At 28.5% G+C, this 21,703-nt stretch overlaps 4 protein-coding genes across 7 annotated transcripts; 3 read left to right on the forward strand and 1 right to left on the reverse strand.

Moving 5' to 3' along the window:
- Positions 1-742: 742 nt before the first annotated feature.
- Positions 743-2,759, forward strand: LOC116769323 (chymotrypsin-2-like). Its single transcript, XM_032660389.2, has 5 exons — positions 743-895; positions 989-1,136; positions 1,419-1,662; positions 1,824-1,970; positions 2,515-2,759. Exons 1-5 carry the CDS (start codon positions 841-843, stop codon positions 2,680-2,682), a joined length of 762 nt encoding a protein of 253 aa, XP_032516280.2. The 5' UTR covers positions 743-840; the 3' UTR covers positions 2,683-2,759.
- LOC116769322 (uncharacterized) lies at positions 1,795-9,124 on the reverse strand. The gene is given in 15 exon segments (XM_061528461.1): positions 1,795-2,783; positions 2,851-3,012; positions 3,136-3,255; positions 3,392-3,585; positions 3,664-3,799; positions 3,876-4,031; positions 4,107-4,183; positions 4,261-4,312; positions 4,315-5,687; positions 5,780-6,370; positions 6,436-6,748; positions 6,818-7,246; positions 7,328-7,675; positions 7,835-7,937; positions 8,010-9,124. Coding segments are annotated over 14 exon segments (4,113 nt in total). The 5' UTR covers positions 7,925-7,937; positions 8,010-9,124; the 3' UTR covers positions 1,795-2,711.
- An 89-nt stretch (positions 9,125-9,213) lies between these two features.
- On the forward strand, positions 9,214-15,693 carry LOC116769335 (uncharacterized). 3 transcript variants are annotated; one of them, XR_009753726.1, is made up of 10 exons: positions 9,214-9,410; positions 10,514-10,582; positions 10,647-10,931; positions 11,063-11,166; positions 11,267-11,360; positions 11,471-11,765; positions 13,165-13,264; positions 13,345-13,437; positions 13,791-13,955; positions 14,074-15,693. XR_009753726.1 is itself a non-coding variant. In XM_061528440.1 (5 exons), the coding sequence occupies exons 2-5, from the start codon at positions 10,647-10,649 to the stop codon at positions 11,756-11,758; spliced, it is 771 nt and encodes a 256-aa protein (XP_061384424.1). In that variant the 5' UTR covers positions 10,435-10,582; the 3' UTR covers positions 11,759-11,827. The 3 variants fall into 3 exon arrangements, 1 of the variants encoding a protein (XP_061384424.1); XR_009753728.1 differs by lacking the exon at positions 10,514-10,582; XM_061528440.1 differs by lacking the exons at positions 9,214-9,410; positions 13,165-13,264; positions 13,345-13,437; positions 13,791-13,955; positions 14,074-15,693 and having other exon boundaries at positions 10,435-10,582; positions 11,471-11,827.
- A 2,028-nt stretch (positions 15,694-17,721) lies between these two features.
- LOC116768890 (glutathione S-transferase 1-like) lies at positions 17,722-21,621 on the forward strand. 2 transcript variants are annotated; one of them, XM_032659762.2, is made up of 7 exons: positions 17,722-17,840; positions 18,227-18,297; positions 19,036-19,216; positions 19,339-19,397; positions 19,480-19,621; positions 19,908-20,072; positions 21,431-21,621. In XM_032659762.2, the coding sequence occupies exons 2-7, from the start codon at positions 18,245-18,247 to the stop codon at positions 21,569-21,571; spliced, it is 741 nt and encodes a 246-aa protein (XP_032515653.1). In that variant the 5' UTR covers positions 17,722-17,840; positions 18,227-18,244; the 3' UTR covers positions 21,572-21,621. The 2 variants fall into 2 exon arrangements, with proteins under 2 accessions (XP_032515653.1, XP_032515654.1); XM_032659763.2 differs by lacking the exon at positions 17,722-17,840 and adding an exon at positions 17,942-18,069.
- Positions 21,622-21,703: the final 82 nt, after the last annotated feature.

Raw genomic sequence — 21,703 nt, forward strand, 5'->3', positions numbered from 1 at the left:
ACATCTGAAAATAATTATTTATACATATTATTTTAATACTAATATCTTATTCACGTATTTTACAACAATAAAATTATTATTTTTACTAAATATGCTATGAACATCATCTTCAACATTTGACTTCATACAACGCTAAATATTTTTTTATGATTTCAAATTTGCCAGTAATTTGTATTATTCTCCGACTGCTTTATTTGAATGTAACTTATATTTATAAAGTGCATAATTGAAACTTCTTATGGGTTATATAATATGTTTTAAATTATTTTAATTTATTATTAATTAAATTAATACCACTGTGTATTTCCTTTTGCCGAAAGTTGTCAGTCAGGTATGGTTATTAGCAATAAGACCGTCTTTACAGGATTCAGCAATGCTCTTGTACAACTTATCTAAAAATTCTATACCCATACAGCGTATCTATAGAATTTGATTAACACATTAAAGTAGTATACAATGCTAAAAAAAAAAAAAACAAATTATATTTTCGCATATTTTTAGTTTACCTCTAAATTGAATATAACTATAATACATAAATATATGATATTGTGTATCATTGAAAATTTTAAAGATGAAGTAGCAGTCATATTTGTTCCCATTCTATTTTCTTAAAAAAAAAGTTTATAAGAAAATAAAGTTTAAGCGGTCTATGTATATAAAAAGGGCAAAACATTAGTAATATTTCTAATTGATAACTTCTGGTCTTTTGATTTTTATCGTTTACTTGATACTGATCAAATTAATTTGATATCAGTGATTGTGTGATTTATTTTGTTATAATGCCGGATCGACTAAATGCGTTTAAATTGCTATACTTTTAAATAACATATATGTAAAGTAATGTCTAATACACTACTATTTTTTTGCATTTTTTGTATTTACTTCGGTGTCGAGGGTAAGTATGTAGCAAAATCTGTTACTTAATTAACTTTTTAAACAAGTATTTTTTATGTTAAGGCTTTAGGTATTTTAATGCTTTCTTTTGTAGGAACACCGCGATTAGTAGGAGGAGATAGAATCCCTATTGAATTAGGAAAGTTTCATGCATCACTCCAAAATGTCACTCGACATCATGTCTGTGGGGGCGCTATAATATCTCAAAAGCATGTTGTTACAGCTGCTCACTGCGTTTTCAAGTAAGTAATTAATATTGTACAATAATTGCACAGAATTTTAAAACTCTGACCGGAAAAAAATCAATAATATTATCTTCTTGCTGTGCCGTTAGATTGATCTCTGTATCTATTTTAAGTGATCGTATTAATACTTTATTAAAATGATTACTGTATTAGTTCTCAATATTTGCTTTAACAAGAGCCTAATTGATTTCTTTTTAATTGAATAACTAATTTGCCTATTTTTTCTCATTAGATAATTATCCAAAGTAATTTAAAATATGTATTTGGACTTTATTTTAGCGCTGAACCAAAATATATACAGGTAGTAATTGGAACTGCTAATTTGGATAACGGTGGATTGATGTACAGTGTTGAATCAGTATACGTTCATGATGACTATAACAGCACTCTAAGATTAAATGATATAGCGATATTAAAAATTAGAGGTCTTTTTAATTTATGCAAAGGTAAAATGCTACGACTTGATAACGAGAAATTAAAGGAAGGAGATAATGTTACTGTCGTTGGGTTCGGTGCGAAGAAGGTAAAGATTATATAATTTTATAACGACAATTAGCAGAATAAAATTTAAAAAAAGCCGTACATATGAAAACAGATAAAAAATCAAGTAACTCTTTTCGCCTTGTAAGGAATAATAATGAAATTTATCTTAATATAAACGTATCAAATTATTTTATTTTGTAGCCGAATGGAGAATCAGCCCGCAAAATGAACGCTTTAAATCTGACAGTATTCAGCCAGGAAACTTGTCAGTATGCAATGCGATACACGAGAAAGATTTATGACAGCATGTTCTGTACGTTCACAGGAATTGGACAGGGTACTTGCCACGTAAGGGATTTTCTGAATTTTCTAAATATCGTTTCCATCAGAGACCTTTTCTATATAACACATTTACCTTATATTTCATTATACGGAGATATTTTCCGGATGACAACGTCGATTTATCAATGACTCAATAGAACACTAAGCGTAGTGAATAGTCATACTTATTTTATTACAACGTTCCATGCTTTGTTACCTATAGGTGTGAGCGTCCAACATTTTTGATGTTCTCTTAATTCAACGTCAATAATGTAATCAAAATATAAACAAACAAAAATTTTATACTAAGGTCTTAAGAGCAATGATTGCGTTTAGAAATAACAAATATATTTGTCTTCTCACCTACCCATAAATTAATTTATAACATAATATATGAAAACCTTAAAACTGTTGACGATTCTTTGATGGAACTAGCTGAAAAATTATCTTATTATCTGTCTAATTAAATTAATTATCTTACTGTGTACGTTGTAATGAGTTTAAACAGTAGATAAGTTCCTTACAAACAAAAAAAGAAAAGTTCAACATTTTAAAATAATATCTATTCCAGGGTGATTCTGGTGGACCACTGGTTAAAGATAACAAACTGGTTGGAATAGTTTCCTGGGGAATACCATGTGCGGTCGGTTTCCCAGACGTCCATACCAGAATACAGCCTTATATACCATGGATACAAAATATAATGGATAAAGTTTCGTGTGGCTCATGTAGTAAATAGATGCCAGTGACTATATAAAAATATTATTGTCAATGTCTAGCAATATATTTATTCGAATTAGATTTACGTGATTTGAATTGTTTAATTTTTTCCTTGTCCACCTGAAATAATGTAATATTTAAGTTAAGTGTTATTATGAGATGTTGTAAACGAAAAATGGGATCATACCCTGTAATTACGAATGTTTTTAGGAAGTTCCATTACGACTGTCATCACAGGACGTCCATGTGCGCATTGAAATGGGATTTTGCAGGATGAAAGTGACTTAAGCAAAGTTGTACAATCACTTAGAGATACGTTATCGCCAAATTTAATTGCATTCCGACAAGCCTAGAAATATATAAGCATTTGGGTTTTCAAGGTTACAAGTATAAAGACGTATAAAATACATTATTTGGTATTCCATGAACATATATATATAATATAATAACTCCGTGTAAATAAAATGTTTACCTCACTGAAAACAAGATCCATAATTGCTTTGGGAAATACATTCAGATTACCACCAATCGTTTCAATGACATCAATTTGTTCTAATATCAGACGGTGAACAGCTTTAAGAACTATTTGCTCCTATATTAAAATTTGTAAGACTGTATTAAGCGTGTACGAGTGTGTGTGTGTGTGTGTGTGTTAGGAGATAGATATATATTTATATGTATATGTAAGTGTCTGTGCTATGAGACGTTTTAAGTGTTTTATATTATACCTGTCTGGCATTTTTGCCTATAATTGCTTTAGGTATAGAATTGATCGATATTTTGTTCTCTTGAAATGTCCACTGTAAACCGAATTGCGAGAATTTATGTCTGTGGTTATGCAAATAGACGAGTTCGTTTTCATTCAGCTTGAGTGGTATTGAATCTACTTTAACGCTACGCCAGAGTTCTCCGTCAAAGTATTCTGTGGTGTATACAGAATTTTAGGAAAAGTATTGTCATTGGAATTTAGTGTCGTAAATAATGAGGAACTTCAATGTACCCGCTAAATTCCTTTCAAGTTTAACTCTTTCATCGACCGCGTGCTGATCGAAAAGTACCAAAAAATCTACATTAACCTCAGTTTTCTTCCCGTTCATTTTTGTGGCAATAAATTTACGATCTATTTGACCTAGAATCTGGAATATAAGTAAGTCCATAATTCAATTTCCTTACTTTTAATATTAATACCTCGGTACTAACACCCCAGCTTACTTTGGCTTGTCTCAAAGACGTGGCATTAAATATTAGATCATCATTTCTAATATCACAATTCTTTAATTTCCTTGAATTGACTTCAGCATTCTGTATCGATGGTGCAAATATTTTAGATTTTACGAAAACATCGTCTGCAAATTTGTCATACATTATCTGAGGAGAAGATTATTTCATTATTTTTATTAGGTGCCTTCAATATTGGTGGAAATTATTCCTATTAAAGCTTACATTCTCGTAATAGTCGATTTGAGATATACTTATATTAGTTTGTTTTTGTAGTCTAGTCTTGTAGACTTGGGACATACCTGGAGAATTCAAACAATATATCTTAAAATCCAAAACTTTTGTCAACAAATCTAAACTACCCTCAAATCAAATGTACCTTTCGGCATCAAGTCATGACGTTTTTTCAATTCAAAAGTTTTTAAATCTTCAACACAATTTGTTTTGCGCTGTGCAGTTCCGAATTAGTGCTTGAATTTTCCGATATTTTTTCTTCGTCTTGTATTTTTTCATCATTGGAGTAATTAAGTTTGAAATTTTCATTGTGAGCATTAGAAATAGGATCACATTCGTTAGAACCCAGGTCGTTTGTATTTATGTTGAAGCTGTTCATAAATTCTTTGGCAATGTCACTCATTTCGCTGCGTCGGAAAAACGTTTCGCAATAATTCATAGGATCCAAACTTTGTGATAATTCCTTATTATCATTCAATTCACTTTTATTCATTTCGTTTTGATTATAATCTTGTGTATAATTTATATTACTCATTAAATTCAAATCTACGTCATTGTTTTCCCTTAAGTTATTTGTTTTTATTACGGAATATGTTTCATTGAGGTTAAATTTGTCTTTATTCGGAAAATCTTCTGCATCGAAATATATTGCGATATTTGATTTCTTGAAGCCATGGCTCTTTATAAATTGATAACTATTTAAGTGTTGAACCGGATTTTCTACTACAAGGTGTAATTCCGTATTAGTATTTGCTTCTTGAAATATATTATTATCGTGATGAATATCTTCATTATTTATCAAAAAGAGATTTGAATTTTCTTTGTGAGTTTCTTCAGGCGACTTGAAATCATCAGGACTTATTTTGACACAATTATTACGATTTTGGAGGTCTCCGGCTACGAAACTAATTTCATTGCTATGGTAAATCGTTTCACAATAGTTTACAGAATGAAAATTTTGGGATAATTCTTTATAGTGTGCGTCGCCTATTGACTTGACCCTTTCTGTGTTATTTCGTACAGTATTAGTATATTTTTTTTGATAGTTTTTGTAACTTAGGTACGTTAAATCTATCCCATTGTTTTGTCTTATATTATCAGCTATCAATGCATGATATGGTTTATTAAAACTACTGTTTCTTTTATTTTGAAAATTTTCTTTATCGTATGATGTCTTTAAATTTGATTTATTCGATAATTGTTTATCGATCAAATCGAATAAATTAATCTTATCTGCGTTAGTTTCTGTCTCTATATATTTATTTAAATATGAATTATTACTAATAATTATTCTTTTACTGGTATCACTATTTATCGTATACGACATTTGCTCATTATTATAATTTATTAAACTATTTTCATCATAGTATCCGTTATCACTAAATCTTTTTAAATTTTCATGGAAAATATTCGAATCGTGTTCATCCAAATGTATTTTATCAGTTGTGTTTGCACAGTTTAAATTTTTTGTGAATATGTTCCTTGTCTTCGCATAATTTTGACAGTTGTGACTGTCAAATGTAATTTTCGGATGTAATGATTTAAATGTTTCAGGATCGAATAAATGATGAGCTATGGAATAAAATGTCATAAATAAAATATTTATAATATATATATATGTAATATGACACTGCATACTATTACCTACTGCTTAAAATACTTACAAGATTGTTGACATTGCATAGTCTGTGTGTCCGGGAATCTTGTTATCTGATAATCAAACTGATTAAACGGTTTGATAAGATCATACGACGTCTTAGGTTTAATTAAAACGCTATTGTTTTTCATCACACTATCTCTGATATCGGTTTTACTAACAAATCTATAATCAATATTTAATTCGTCTTTCCCCTTATAATACGAATAAGTTTCGTTATACTCTGCTGTGTAAGTTATTTTAATAGTTTCAGTATTAGACTCTTTCTTTTTAATTAAATTTCGTGCTTCCGATGATAATATTTTACGTCTATCTCTAACGCTATCGGTTAAATTTTTGAATTTAAGGGCAATCTGATCGATATATTTTGATTTCTTTTTAATACTTCTTTCATTGTCATGTACTTTTTTAAGATCTTTTTTAGATTTACTTTTCGTTAATATTAGTTGGTCACATTTTTTTGTTATAATATTTTTAGTATTATATTTTTCTTTTAAGTTATAATTTCTAGAAACCGTTTTTGGTTTATTTATTTTCTGTGGACTACTATTGAGAATATTTTGAATTTTTGTCTTTCTCTTACGTTTTATGTGTTTGCCTTAAAACCGAATGATCAGTAGAAAATAATAAAAGCTCCAAGAAATTAATTTTCAGTGTACCCACCTTTAACACCATGTTTGCAGTTTATATCTGGTTGTTTCTCATTGTTATGAAGAATTCTATCAATAATTTGTTTAACTTTCATTTTAGTATTATCTATATCACTACAATTATTCTCTTTAAATGTTTCCTTCAATTTTATGTCACCACAGTAAAATTGTATCAGTTTTTCAATAAGTTTATTGACTTCTGACCAATCTTTAAACTCAACTATTGTTTGTTTGTGCTTATATGTTATGTCAAAATCATAAAATGGACATGATATAAATATAAAATAAAATGGTATATCACTGTTATGGTCTTCATCAATATTATTCTGAAACAACTAAATTATATTATATAAGGTTTCATTTAAGAATCATTCATAATTAAAGTCTACCCTCACCTTAATTTTTGTAATTTTTTGTACTTTATGGAAAGTTTTTTTAAAAACTCTGTTTATTTTTGTATGTATTTCAGATTTTGTAACAAATTTTCCATTTAAATAGACCCATTGATGATTCAAATTTCTGGTTTTCATTATATTTTCATTGGCAATAAATGCTTTTGCTTTATAATTATTTTTTTCAACTTGCAATTCTTGAACATCTTCTTTATTAATATCAAATAAAGACCATAAAGTTTGATAAATATCTCTTTTTTTGTACATTTTAAATATAATCTTATTCTTATAATCATCCCTTAAGCTAATAGATACATCACAGTGAATTAATGACAATTTCTCTAAAGATGATTTGATGTTTTGTAATTCATTTATAGGATTTATTGCTTTTCTTTGAATGTTAAGATTGTATAGGAATCCTCTGATTTCTACCTAAAATATTTCGAAACTTTCATGTTAGAAAATAATTGATTATTTCATATTAAAAATATGGATTTTTACTACTATTTATACCGTTGTGCCTTTTGATGGTCTTGTTGATACAATACAAATATTCTTCTCTGTTCCATTGCAAAACGTTTTTAGCCATGTTGAGTCAGAATCATTATATCTTGACGTAATTAAAACAGTCTGTGAAATTCCTATAACACTTGCTAAAGATAAACCACGATAACCATATTTATTAGGGGCAGATTTCAATGTACACATATCAATATATTTACTTGATGTATATTTTTGTCCTAGAAGACAAAAATTTTCAGATTTGATACCACATCCATTATCTATTACTTGAATAAAGTTTTCCTTTATAGACACTCTTATTGCAATTGATGTACTATCCCCATCAAGTGAATTATAAATCTACATATAAGAAAATGAAAATTATAACTTTCTCTAAATACTGATTTAAAAAAAAAACAATAACTATACTATTATACTAGAAGATTTTAGAACTACATACTTATTCATAACTATGACACTTTCGTTAAAGAAATTAAGATAAATTTGAATTCTTTTTACCAGTTCTTCGATTGCTCTTGTAAATGTATTTATGTAAGCGGAAGCAGAAATCAAACGTTGGACGTCTTTTGGTATTTTTTTCAAATCCATTTTTCATTTCATTCTTTTAACAAATATGATTGTATTTAGAAAAATTAAAAAGATACAATTTAAAAATAAAGTCATATTTACATACCTATTTAATCTAATATTGCCACCATTGTGAAAATGCTGAAATACTCTTTAAATTATATGTATGTACCCTTTCATCACAATATTATTTTATATCTAAGCTCCAACAATTTGCGTTTATAACATTCGTAAAAAGACAATAGACGTTAGTTAACTGACATTTAAAATTTAATTTAGGAATTACAAGTCTTAATGTATATACAACATTTAATTCCGAATTTAAAAAATTATGCCCAGTTTTATATTTAACTAAAGAGGTTTTTTGTCAAAGTATTCGTTTTAATGAACAATAAAAAAAACCCACAAGAAATGTTGATTTGTCATAAAAATATATTTTCGTATTCCTCCCCTTAATTGTTATTAATTTATGGCGTAAATCAGTATATTTTTATTTTATAATTACTATTTAGTCCCTATATGCTGTTTGATTGATATTGAATAAATATTTAAATCTTTCAGTATATAATAGCAGTTATAAAATATATGATGTATACAGACGAACTAACGGTTAGATAATTTTAATTTTTTTTAGTTCATTGAATCTTTATTACAAAATACCTACTACTATTTAAAAATAACTGCGTAATTTTACACAACATTATGTTCCCCGAATTAAGATTTTGCTTTTATTCCTTATATTTGAACACAAATATGTATGTGATGTAGCACCGTTAAGCTTTAAAATTTATTGAAATAGATTGATCCATGGATACGCCTAGTAAGTGATTAAGACAAAATAAGTATGTTGGCAAAGCTACTGTAACGCAATATCTTAAAAGTACTAAGTTCAAAGCTCTCATTACGACCGATATTTCATTGAATATATATGTAATTTAAAAATCTTTCTGGGACTGTTAATGATGATTGATAAGTTACTGCTAATATGTGAAGAATAGTTCCCATAAAGAGTATGGTGTTATTTTTTTACATCGATGGAAAAACTTTGTTAAGATGGTCCAGCCTCTCTATTGTAAGAATATAAGTTCATATATGTCTAACTTTTCTTTACCGATCCTTTATCCTTGACATAGTTCTTGTGAACTAGGACACTGACAAGTTTATATATTGCTAAAACTAATCAATAAAGTACTGAATAAGAAATACTACACATTATAACTTCAAAGGACATCGATTGGTTTTAACCCTGAACTCGCTGGGTACTGAAGTGGCCGTTTTGTTATCTAAAAGGTAGTAAGCCAATGAAACATCGTATGAACATCACGTGAACTACGGAAATAATAATAATAAAATTGATATACCAAAAAATTAAGAAACTAAAACATATTAAATGTTTTAATGTCAGACATTATAATTTTAGTGAATAGTGAGTGCAAAAATTCATGATAATTACTATGAACATTAGTTTAGAAGACGAAATAAAATTGTTTTGGGAGTACGTTAAGCGGTAAGAGAACTTGTTAATCCGAAATGCACATTTATGCTTCTGGTTTAGTTACAATTTTATTGATTTCTATGCGATGAGTAGCAGGTATCACTGTTACCTTGGTAATTCTTTCATGTGGAACTAACAAATGTGTACGTATTTATTATAATAATTCTCGTACTGCACTTGCACTAAAGTAATTTATTGTGACATAAACATCAATCAAAAGTAAATTAGAGACACTAATAGTAAGCGTGAAGATGATATTTATTTCCACTATGATTTGAGGGTGAGGTATTGTGTTTCAAATAATTTAAAAGTTAATTTAAACTAAAATGAATTTATTTTTAAATAGAAGATGTCAAAAAGGTTTAATATTATATTAACAACTTGGGAGAGAAAATTGATAATTTTGCGCTACGGCAAGTATTTATAGAGGGAAGGTATTTTATAAAAACGTTTTTTTATTATTTTTACTTATCTTACTAGAAGTAAAACTTAGTTTTTATAAATGAGGAAAGTCTTACAAGTGTCTTTACTTTTGTGCCAATTTATAAATTTTAACATCCCGCATTACAATTTGTCTTTGTAATCGTTGCTGAATAGTTTGTCTAAGATAATTCAAAACGAGATAAGTCGTTTAATTCTTGTGAGCAGTTGTGACAAAAGCTAGCAATCTCAACGCTTTGTTAAATGTTGAGTCATTGAGTGCTTCTTTTTGTTAGCATATTATAATAAACATAGTCAATTGTATATAAATACATCTTACTATCTGTTATATTTTCTGTAACAATATAATGTATTTCTAGAAAACAATGATCTAAAATCTAACATATAAGAATCTTACTTACAAAACTAAAAAAATTTTCTCCTTCAATCACTTTTGTATCCTGATGATGAAAGTCTTCCCCTTTATGTTAACATATTTAATTTTAAATTATTTCCTATCATAATCTATATTTCATATCTGTACAAATTTTAGCGTTAAACTATTTATTTTTTAACATTCCAAGTATTTGACTAATATCTTATCATTCCTTCTTTATTATTGGGAAACAATGTCCTGGAGATAACCAAATTTCTAAATGTCTCATTCCTCTCTTTAAAATTATGAATATAAATAGTGACATGGGATAGCAAACCATCATTCCCGTCCTGGATTCAGTGTTCAACAGTATACAGAAGTAAGAACGGTAAGTCTTTTGAAATTAAAGTCTCTATAAAAACTGTGTGAGTTAAAATAAGTTTTTGTTACAGATGTTCAAAATAGGAGTAATATTAGTAATTGTAGCTTCAGCTTTATCAGCTGAAATACCATCACATTTAGAAAAGGATCCTTACAAGCCTGATATTGATGTTGAGACCCACGCTATTAATAATGTACCTTCCAAACTTGACTTGGAACGTCATCCAGTATACAGGTCAGAAGAACTTAGAAGTACTGGCCGTGCAAGAATAGAACAAGTGCTAGTTCAGGGAGGTAATGTGAAACATGATATGTTAGCTGATGAACCAGCTCCAGCCACAGAAGTTAATAGAATCGTAAGTATATTACCAATAATATTAACAAGAGTTCAATGCTTTTTATCTATGGGATGCTAGTTTTACCCATACCCGTGTTAAATTAGTTTGAGGATTTTATAATATTCTTTGAGAACTTCATTAATTTTCAGGATTCAGGTTTTCCATTCTCTGCTCCTGTAGAAGTAGCATATCCAGATATTCCTTACGCCCCTGGTTATGGATATCCAAATAACGGATATTCTGCACAAAACAGGTACTTTTATTTGAAGGGGTATTATTTCTTTTACAAATTATAATTAACCATTGTTAAAAAAATTTCAGTCATATGCTATAATCACATTCCTTTATTTCAGTTATGACGTATATGGCAACAATCCATCCGATTACTACATGGAACCAGACACGTCATCTTTTGGATTACTTTGGAGTCAAGTACCTGATTCGAGGGTTAGATATCTTCTATTCTTATTCTCTCTAGTTTAATTATACAAATACATTTGTCCGCTGTTAATAAAAACGCGTCATATTTTTCTAAATAAAATTTAACTTTTTTTCAGACCCTAGTTAGCTACGCTGGAAGAACCATTGGTTGGATATTCAGTAGTATATTCGTATTAATGATCGGATCTTTCTTGACTATAAGCGTTTGTACTTACACTAATTTCTGCAAGATTACCTTTAACGGAGTTGGTCCTATCCATGAAGAGATGCGTTCTCTGATTACACCAGAGAGGTTGGAAAAAATCAGTCATGCTGCCGATTTTGTGAAAACCGCAATAGACAAATATCAAAAAATTAAAATGGTTGAACCCGGCACAAGAAAACGGAGAGCTGCTTTCTACTGAGATAAATGTATATATATTTTAAATTTCTCAATAAATAAATTCTATTAAGATAACAAAGTGATTTAACTATACCGGTGTAACTAACAATAGTTTAAGTGCCTGTCTTTATTTACTATATGACGGTAATAGGTGGAGATTACTTCTAATTCTATGTTTTACTTAATCAACAAATCTTGAAATGTCTCGACAAGTTATTTCCTTTTGAAAATGCATGTAATGAATAGAATAAAGCAATGAAAATTACATTTGAATTACCGTTCATGATTTTCTTGTAAATAACAGCGGTACAGAAACCCATAATTCTTTTCTCATACCAACTGGAAATAAATTAGCATCATATTACTCAGATACAAATGATGACTCTTTTAAAATGTACTTGTATCTTTAAAGTATTGGGTACTATTTTATGATTATGGATTTTTAGTTTCAAAAATGTTCTTTAAATAAAAACGATGACCGGTCTAATTTAGCTTAAATGAAATTAAGTATGTTTTTAATATCAAAGCTATTTTGCGTTAAATACCTCAATTAATTAAAGATGATAATATAATATATTAATTGGGTTTTTAAATATTTTTCTTTTAAACTTTATCCGACAAAAAAAAGGCAATTTATTTCTTTTCAATTTTTACACCACACGTACACATACATAGGCAAAATATGATTTTACACATTTCTGTTATATGTATATAAGGTCCTGATTGGGCCTTTCTTATATGTTTTAATTAATCGGCTGGCTTTAATTCAATATTGACTCTATTTCTTTAGATCAGTTATTTCGGCGCCAAATTGACAGATATAATTTTTTTCTTCATAAAGAGGGTTTTTCGCTTACATTTCATATCAATTTTGTATTTTAATTCACTTTTAAAATAATTGTAATTTTCTTATATATCTGTAATTAAGTAAAAGAGTGCTTCATATTAATAAGCTACTCTTGTTGAATTTAGAAGAGAATCTTTTGAAACTTACATTAACATTCTTATAATACATATTTTATTTGTAATTTTTTTAAAAATGAAGAGAAATGAGCTAAATCTAAAAGATTTTAATTAAAGCAAACCATCCAATATCAGTAAACATATTCTCTCGTTTGGTCCAAAATAAAAAATCAATGTTTACTAAAAAATTTAAACAATTTTTTATAAACGCCTTTAAATTTGTTAGTAGGTTTTTGCTTTGTCGAAGTTTCCGTCCTCACACCGTACACGAAAATTTTTTAATACTCCGTACAAAGCGTGAGGATGCCAACTTGGTCTAAGCACTCTTCACACATTATATTAATCACTTGTTAGTTGGTTTAAAACTAATGAACGCTTAATGCGCAATTCACTTTCTCATAGTCTTTAAATAAATGTATGTAATTAGTAAATTATACCATTAAAAATATTTGTGCTATATTTAAGGTGATCCTCGGGGAAAATTATGTTAATTCAAGTGTTAAACTTGAAAATATATTACACGTAAATTATAGAATTTAAAAATTAATTAAGTAAATAAAAAAAGGTAAGTGAATATATTTATATAATAAAATGTGATTCAATTAAGATGTTATGTATAAAATTAATATAATACTTACTTTTTAGATGTTGAAGATCATAATCATCGCTTCCATAGTATCTACTGCTTTCTCAAAACAATATGCGTACATCGACAATAATCTAGTGGAATTTGCGGATGTTAGTGGTTCTTAAACTGATTTTATTACTTAGAATTTATTAAGATAACATTAATAATAAGTAGGGGTAAATAGGTTGTTCATTTTAGTTTTATTTTATGTTAGTTATTACTGAACATATATTTTATTAAAGGTAATTTTTGTGCTCACAAAATGTACGTGCTTTTTCCGGTGGTTAGACAAGTAAATTGAGCGACTGATTATCGTTTCATATAAAAGCCGCTTATTCAAACATAAACGCTAATTTAACGATTATTCAAACAACTTATTGCTTTCAAATGTTAATTATTATACTTTCATTAGTTGCTTTTAAAAATTGGAACCAAAATTTTATACTTCTTTTTTGTATTTCAGCCTACTCCTCTACCTTATCCGTATCAGGAACTTAATCCTTTAAATGCTTCACAACAATCTAAGTCCGGAATCCAAACTGCTGTCAGTTTAGGACAGGTGGTACCTAATGTCGAAACTGAAGCCGTCGTGGAATCTCCGTTAAGTGTTCTTGGTTCTTTGGTGTTGGTATGTATTTATTTAAATATTTATATTATAACAACGATGCTTTCTTAGATAGATCAATATTTTTGCTTTATGTAAGAAGGGCATAGATTTTTTTTTTATCTTTTATGTTTGCTTCCAGAGTGCTATTGGATGTCTGAAGAGAATATTTGTGAATATCATTACCACCATACCAACCTTAATCTTTTCCTTATTCGGTATTTACAATTTTGCCTCGCTTTGCAAGTATTTCAACGTCCAGACCATTTTAAGCAAAACAGAATTAGGTTCCTTTATGACCACAGACAAATTGAAAAGAGCAGTAGAATTTGTGGAAACAGCAATCAATAAATATAATACAGTTCAAAATTATAAGGCTTAGTTTAAGAAATTTGTTTTATTTAATTCTTACCAAATTGTCATAAAAGTGATTACTTAACATCTTGTTTTATTAGTTTTATATGTTATTTTATTTGCAATCAATTTGTTTGTTGCAAGTCTAGATTTTTTTAGTATGATAAATTTCTGGGCCTTCCAAATAGCGTGACTAATAGATTATGCTATTAACTCTTCATACATTTTCTATGTATCTACTTCTATCTAATCTTGATCAATTCATATTGTATCTTATGAGCAGGCATTAATAAAAGTTTTTAAAGTTATAATTAACTAAACAAATTTGAGATCATAGATGACCGTCGTAAGCTAACGAGGAGGACTTTTAATATTTTGTAGAATTACATAGGTAATATTTTTCATATACTTTAAAACGAAAATTTCCTTTTATGGTTTGGCTGTTTAAAAGGGTGTTTTACTCTGACCTGCATATACATATAGTGTAAGCGTTAAAGTTGTTCCACAAGTTAAGATAACCTTGTGTATGATGTCACTCCGTAGCAAATTATTTTCGTCCTAATGACTCAGACATAATACTGAGAATGAACCATGACAGACGAACAGTGTTTGCGAATTAAAGTGTGGTTAATGTCGTGTTACAAATTAACGAAATGTATAATAAATAATAAATGATGTATTTTAAATCTACATTATAAAACAAATAACCTTAAACGGAGGCAACAATAACAAAAATAACAGTGAACTTGAATCTCCAGACAAATAATTGTTTTAGTGCCGACAAAGTAAATAATAAAAACAACGGTTCAAAGTTATATGTATGCGGGCTGTGTCATTGCCGTCTTATCTTAAGAACTGCGTGATACCATATGTTTTAACAAAGTATTCATAGCAGTTGCGATTTTGCTTTGTATGTGCATGGTACTCTTATCACCACGTCATCTGCCAAGCATTGTTTATTGCATTCAACCGTTATCAAGACTTTATCTGGTGTGTTACAGTAAACCACAAAGTACTAACAGACTTACATGAGATTAGCTGTGTTCAGGACACGAATCGGGATCAAAAAATGGGTAATTCTAAAAGTAAGAAGATGAAAATCACCCAAAGCGACGGCCAACAGACGAATGACAATCGAGAACGCATTAACACCATCAAAACCGAAACAAATGATGTGGATTTAACTAAGAAAAATATTGAAGGAGATTCTAATAACGAACAAATAGAAGAAAAAAGTAATGACAACGCCAGTAGTGCATCTACAGTGGAGGTTTTAGATGATAAGTGAAAAATGTGCCAAATTATGATTAATAAATTTATTTGTAATTTTTACAAGTGCAATCTCCTTAAGGCTATCTCTTAACAATGTGTTTTTGTAATGTAAAATAAAAATCAATTATTAAAAAAATATATATTCCTACTTTGTTTTACTTCACGTACTTTTTTACGTTTTATTTCACCAAAAAGTTAAAATTTCAGTTCAAGAAATATGCTTATTTAATTTCATTTATGTCTTATTGGTCTATTATAAATCAATATTTAGTCTTGTTAATAAGCAAATGACGGTTTAATTTATTATTATTGTTTTTAATAAATTAGTTACTTCATCATATTAGTAATATCAGTATAAAGCTGTAGATAATAGTGATTATCTAAGGTAATAAGGTATTTGTCTGAAGTTGTTAATTACTATTCATAATAATAACAATAAAATATGAACGAAATGATAAGTTACCCAGTAAATATAAACGATAATGTATTTACTGACTTTCTATCGACCTCTATAATAATGCCATCCGTTCGCAGTTTATTTATATAAATTACTTGCAGTCTGAACAAGCCTATATCTCGGGTGATTGAATTCTTTATTAACTCAAAACTGTTTTAACTGTACATCAGCAAAACTTTTTACATAACACCTTAAAACTTCAACGGTCGCATATTAATTGGAAAGATGAGTTCAACCTTGGCTCTTTACTTTTCAAGGCGAATTTTGTATTTATCTGAAATACGAATGCTTTATTTATTTTGTCTTTCAATAAATAAACTTTAAAAACAAAAATTCTTTAATAAAGATGAATAGAAAAATTTACGAATTATTTTATCTTTGTAAACATCGAAGCTTATAAAAAAGTTTTAATGAAAAATATATATTTTTTAGTCTTAATTACTTTGGTTTCTTAAAAATTAATTTTCTGATAGTAGCATTAGAAATCATAACATATAAATGGATTTCGGTAGGTTTATTTTAAAACAAAAATACAACTATTGATCTTACGAAATTGACATGTTTTATATCTTATTTATTTTTAAATAATCTTGTTTTATTTATGTTAAAATATATAAAAATAAACATTACTTCGATCTTATGATTAAAAGCGAAAATTTTATTTACCTATAACGTTAGTCAAATGATTTGACAACATATTCTTTAAACCTTTCATAGTTGCCTTAGTCACTTGTAAAAGCTAACAGTTACCAGGTCCTTAGATTTTTTTTAAATCTACCCAACTACGAATTAACCTTATTAAAACTCCACAAAGATGATTCAGGACTTAACTGTAACATAATTTTTTTCACAAATTCAATCCAATTAGGTTTCAATTGAAACGATTAAGACGTAATGCTAACTCCATTAAATCTTATACAAAGGTTCTTGGAAAATGTTAACTAATTAAAGTTATTACCTGCATGATTCATACCTTTTTGTCGCATCCCTAATTGAATAGACATCTTCTTTAAGTGGTCAAGAATTTGTGTGATACAAATCTGACAAAATTTCTGTTTTCTTGGTCCTTTTATTTTTAAAAGAAAATTATGAATTAATCATCTCCTTTTAGATATAACATTTTAAAATTAAAATCATAGTTTATAAAAACTAGGATTTCGGTAATCTTACCTTACAAATGATTATTCGAGAACCAAATAGTATTTGAAGTTAATAAATGACAGCAAGATGAATAAACAGGAGAGAGGAATTGGTAGGACTGGTTGCACGTCAAAAATACAAAGAATAGAAAGAAAAGTGAATTGATATTTAGGAAACGTGCGAAAGCAGTTAATCGGTTTAAATTAATCCAACTGTCTTTGGTCGTAATTCTATTTTATTTGCTTAATAATTTTGTGGTTATAGAGACGTGTGTTCCAAATAATTAGGTAAAAAACTTAAACTGTAGAAGGTCCCAACCGTGACGCGATTAAAATACAAAAGTATTCGGTATTGGTATATTGCTCTTTCGATGAATACGAATTACAAGTAATAAAAATAAATAATCTATATAATATATATATTTGTCTTGCTCAAATTGTTTAAAAATACTATTCAGGCAAAGTCGCTTACCGTACATAGTTTGGACGTAATATTATATTATAACATGAGTGACCATGAAAATGTATTGTAAGTGGTAATTTTCAGTTTCACCCACCGTTACCATGACCCCCGCTAGCAAACATATTACAAATAGTATAAAACAGGTAGCGCTCACTAGTTGCCTGATCGTCAAAGTTACTAGAATATTGTCATCGTAACAACCACGTCAATTTATAAGGCAATAAGTAAATCTATTTATGTTATAAACAATAATTTTTTGCAAGTTTTATTTCCCCAGTGTAACAATTTTAGTACTAAAGTATATTATTTATGATTTGTCCATTGTTTTCTGACGTATATGTTATTTACTAATGTGTATTTAAGTTTAAAATTTTTTGCATAATTTGGTTGAGATTTCGTCAATCTGGGGCAATGTATGGACAAAACGGTTGTGGAAAAAATTCAATTAGCTGAGTGAGTGATGAACCAATTGAATCTTGCATTTTTTTTTTAATTACATGTATTGGTTCATTTTTATATTAGATAAACTTTCAATTATTTCTTTTACACAGTAGGGAGAGTAGATAGAAAATAAAATTTATAAAAAATTCTGTATTTCTCTTTTAATCAGTTGTCATCATCCCTAACAATGAAAAAATTGCTCTTAATAATTACATGTACGGTTTTAATCGTAGCGAAATGGTAAGTTTTTTTAATTACTTAATTGGATTGGGTGGCGGCTTATTTACTGTTCCACTAATATTATGCAAATAGCAGACATCACAAAGGAATAAAATAAAAACATTTATTTTTAATCAATAATATCACATAACTATTATTTTAATTGATATGTGTCTTCATATTAACATATGCACTAAAACATTACATATTTAAAGTATAATATACTCACTCTACATTATTTTCGATATAGAGTGAGAAAAGAAATTTGCGTCCTTTTTTTGACACAATATGAAAATAACCTATGATTATATACATATTTAAGTCTTTTAATAGTTTTTGCAAATAAATGAGCATTTCAGAATCGACTGCACTGTATTGCACTAGTGGATGCCACCAACTTGGCTAGCGTATTGTTTTTAAATATTTTGTTATATAAGTATACATGGTATGGTTTAAAGCAGATCACGCTATTATCAGTAAGAGTGAAACTTAAAAATGTTAAATAAAATCATTCGATCTTTTGATTTTATTAAATGAGTAACTCAAATTTCATATAGCATTTTGAGGCAGAGCTGATTTAAATTTGTTTTTTAAATAATTTGTGTTATTAAATTATTATTACTGTATATTTTAGGTAAACTCTCCTTTATTGTTCCTGATGTTACTTAGCTTATAACTTTAGATAAATACGTCATTGCAATACATAAAAAATTAAAATAGGATCGCTAGTTTCTGACATTAGGTTGTTGTGTATTTTAGCAACGCAGCTGCAAGATCCAAGGGTAGCAAAATGCCGAGTCAACCTATCAAACTGTATTATTTACCGCCGTCACCACCTTGCCGTGCTGTTATGATGACAGCTCGGGCTCTTGGCTTAGATTTAGACCTGGTTCTCACCAACATTATGGAAGGACAACATATGACACCGGAGTTCCTCAAGGTTTTTTTTTTGTTTTATAAGTAGATCAAAATTCATAAGCTTTAATAAGAACTGAAGACATTCAATGTTTCCTAATCATTTAAATAAATCCCCTTTTGTATTGCCTATACTGCCTGTTTCAGATGAATCCTCAACATACAATTCCAACGATGGACGACAGTGGTTTTATTTTATGGGAAAGGTAAGATTACTCACGTTTATAAGTAATTTCTTCAAAATAAATTGTGTGACTTATTTTAAGCATTCATATTGTTATGTTCCAGCCGCGCTATCATGACTTATTTGGCGAATGCGTATGGACGTGATGATTCCCTTTATCCAAAAAATCCTCGCTCAAGAGCTCTCGTCGATCAGAGACTTAATTTTGATCTTGGGACTCTTTTTAATCGCTTTTTTAATTTATACGTAAGTGATATAAATTGTATAATAGGAAGTTATAATGTCGCTCTTTACTTTTAGTACACAATGCTGGACAATCAATATACCTCCAGATTTGGATGTGATGCTTTATCCAAGGGTTTTTAGGTTCAAAGATCTATAGCCATACGAATTTTCAACATCTACAAGACTACAAAATCAAATATATCATTCAATATGTATAAATCTGAAATATCTGTTTCTGTAACTTAAAATTATTTTTTAATCATGTTATTTTCTTATTGTTGATAGTAAGATTAACCAATATTTTTAGGGTCGTATGTTGTTCCAAGGGGAAAAGTATGACGACGAGGCAGCAAAGAAACTGAAGGAAGCTATTGGCTGGATGAATACTATGTTGGATGGACGGGCGTTTGTTGCAGGAGATAATATGACCTTAGCAGATATATCAATTATTGTTACTTTCAGCAATTTGGAGGTAAATAATATTTTAGAAACTCCGTTTTTTCATAGGTCATAATATTTGTTTTTGTTTTATGGTAACAACAAAAAATTAGTTTTATTCATTAGTATTTAGATGGCTTTAATAATCCAATGTAGTTGAATATATGATAACTGCCCAGAAAAGTGAAAATTTGATAACGGAAACGCCCGATTTTAGGCTCCGGACTGATTTAATAAACATAGGGAAAATTTATAAAATTAATAAAAAACACTTAGCAAAAGTTTCATTTCCTATAGGGATTTCAGGTAGTCCACTAAATTTAGCCAATAACTTATTGGTATGCCAGTATTATGAATAACCAAAAAGAGGGCAGCCATATTTTACAAAAGGGTTTTGTGAAGTATTTTAGATAATGAGATCTAAGATTTTCGCGAGTTTTATTCATTTAAATGAAACTAATATTTTTCGGATATATTACGCGGATTTTATTATTTTAAAAACTATATAATCCCGACGTTTCGGTTACTTTTCAGCAACCGTGATCACGTGATCACATCTCATCTGCCCGTGATCACGGTGGCAGAAAAGTTATCGAAACGTCGGGATTATGTAGTTTATTAAAATAATAAAATCCGCGAAGTATATTCGAAAAATATTAGTTTCATTTAAATGAAGTATTTTAGAGCCTGCATAAGTAGAGTATAGAATAAAAACAACATCACTTCTTAAACAAAAAATAATATATGATGTATAAAGTTAATATCATATGACACGAGAATAAAATACAACAAACAGTTAATTTTTATCCATATTTACCTTAAGGAAACAGATCCACAAGTAGATACTTACATATATTCACACTGATGATAATGATCATAGAATGAAAAAAATCAGCGCAAAAACCCATTTATACATCTAGAACGTGATACACTGATTCTATTAATTAAAATATTTGATATTAATATTGGTTAGTGGTTATTTAGAAACAAAATAGTTTAAATATTTTTTTATAATAATATTGGAAGAAATAAATACCTAATAGAAAACGTAGACATAAGTTCTAGCGTCTTATCACATAACTCAAAAACAGGAATTTCATCCTTTTGGAATAGAAATTGTGAACTTATGCATTTTGTTGTTTTTTATTTAATAATGGTAGTATTCATAGTAGTGTTTAAAATATGTTATGACTGGCACCAATTCTACATAAATAAAGCATTTAAATCGTGATGCTTAAAGTGACCATTTGAAGGAATGAAATGTCATTTACGCTATTTTAAACAATCCAACAAGTTTTAATGTATTTAACTATCATATTTTTACTTTATTACATTGTGTACCTTATGTGCTCTTTGTGATACTGTATTTTAATACGCTGAATTTTTTTTCAGGCGTTTGGCTACGATTTTAGTGACCATGAGAACGTTGATAAATGGTTTCAAAGAACAAAGAAGATATTAGAACCTTATGGATACGAAGAAATCGATAAAAAAGGAGCGAGCATGTTGGCATCAGTATTAAAGAAGCAATAAATATTACAGTTCACTTCATTACCGACAAATGCAATAAAACGTTAACGACATTCAGTTTATTATTTCCCTTATCAGCGGGCTGAAGGAATGAGGACGGATGCAATTATTATTGTTTGAGAAAGTATTATAATC

Source organism: Danaus plexippus, chromosome 5 (assembly GCF_018135715.1).
Source record: "Danaus plexippus chromosome 5, MEX_DaPlex, whole genome shotgun sequence".
NCBI lineage: Eukaryota > Metazoa > Arthropoda > Insecta > Lepidoptera > Nymphalidae > Danaus > Danaus plexippus.

Coding starts and splice junctions, on each gene's coding strand:
- LOC116769323 (XM_032660389.2), top strand. CDS start 841: ATGTCTAATACACTACTATTTTTTTGCATTTTTTGTATTTACTTCGGT. Junction 1,137..1,418: donor GCTGCTCACTGCGTTTTCAA/GTAAGTAATTAA, acceptor ACTTTATTTTAG/CGCTGAACCAAAATATATAC. Junction 1,663..1,823: donor TTGGGTTCGGTGCGAAGAAG/GTAAAGATTATA, acceptor TTTATTTTGTAG/CCGAATGGAGAATCAGCCCG.
- LOC116769335 (XM_061528440.1), top strand. CDS start 10,647: ATGTTCAAAATAGGAGTAATATTAGTAATTGTAGCTTCAGCTTTATCA. Junction 10,932..11,062: donor CCACAGAAGTTAATAGAATC/GTAAGTATATTA, acceptor ATTAATTTTCAG/GATTCAGGTTTTCCATTCTC. Junction 11,361..11,470: donor GTCAAGTACCTGATTCGAGG/GTTAGATATCTT, acceptor ACTTTTTTTCAG/ACCCTAGTTAGCTACGCTGG.
- LOC116768890 (XM_032659762.2), top strand. CDS start 18,245: ATGAAAAAATTGCTCTTAATAATTACATGTACGGTTTTAATCGTAGCG. Junction 19,622..19,907: donor ATCGCTTTTTTAATTTATAC/GTAAGTGATATA, acceptor CAATATTTTTAG/GGTCGTATGTTGTTCCAAGG. Junction 20,073..21,430: donor TTACTTTCAGCAATTTGGAG/GTAAATAATATT, acceptor ATTTTTTTTCAG/GCGTTTGGCTACGATTTTAG.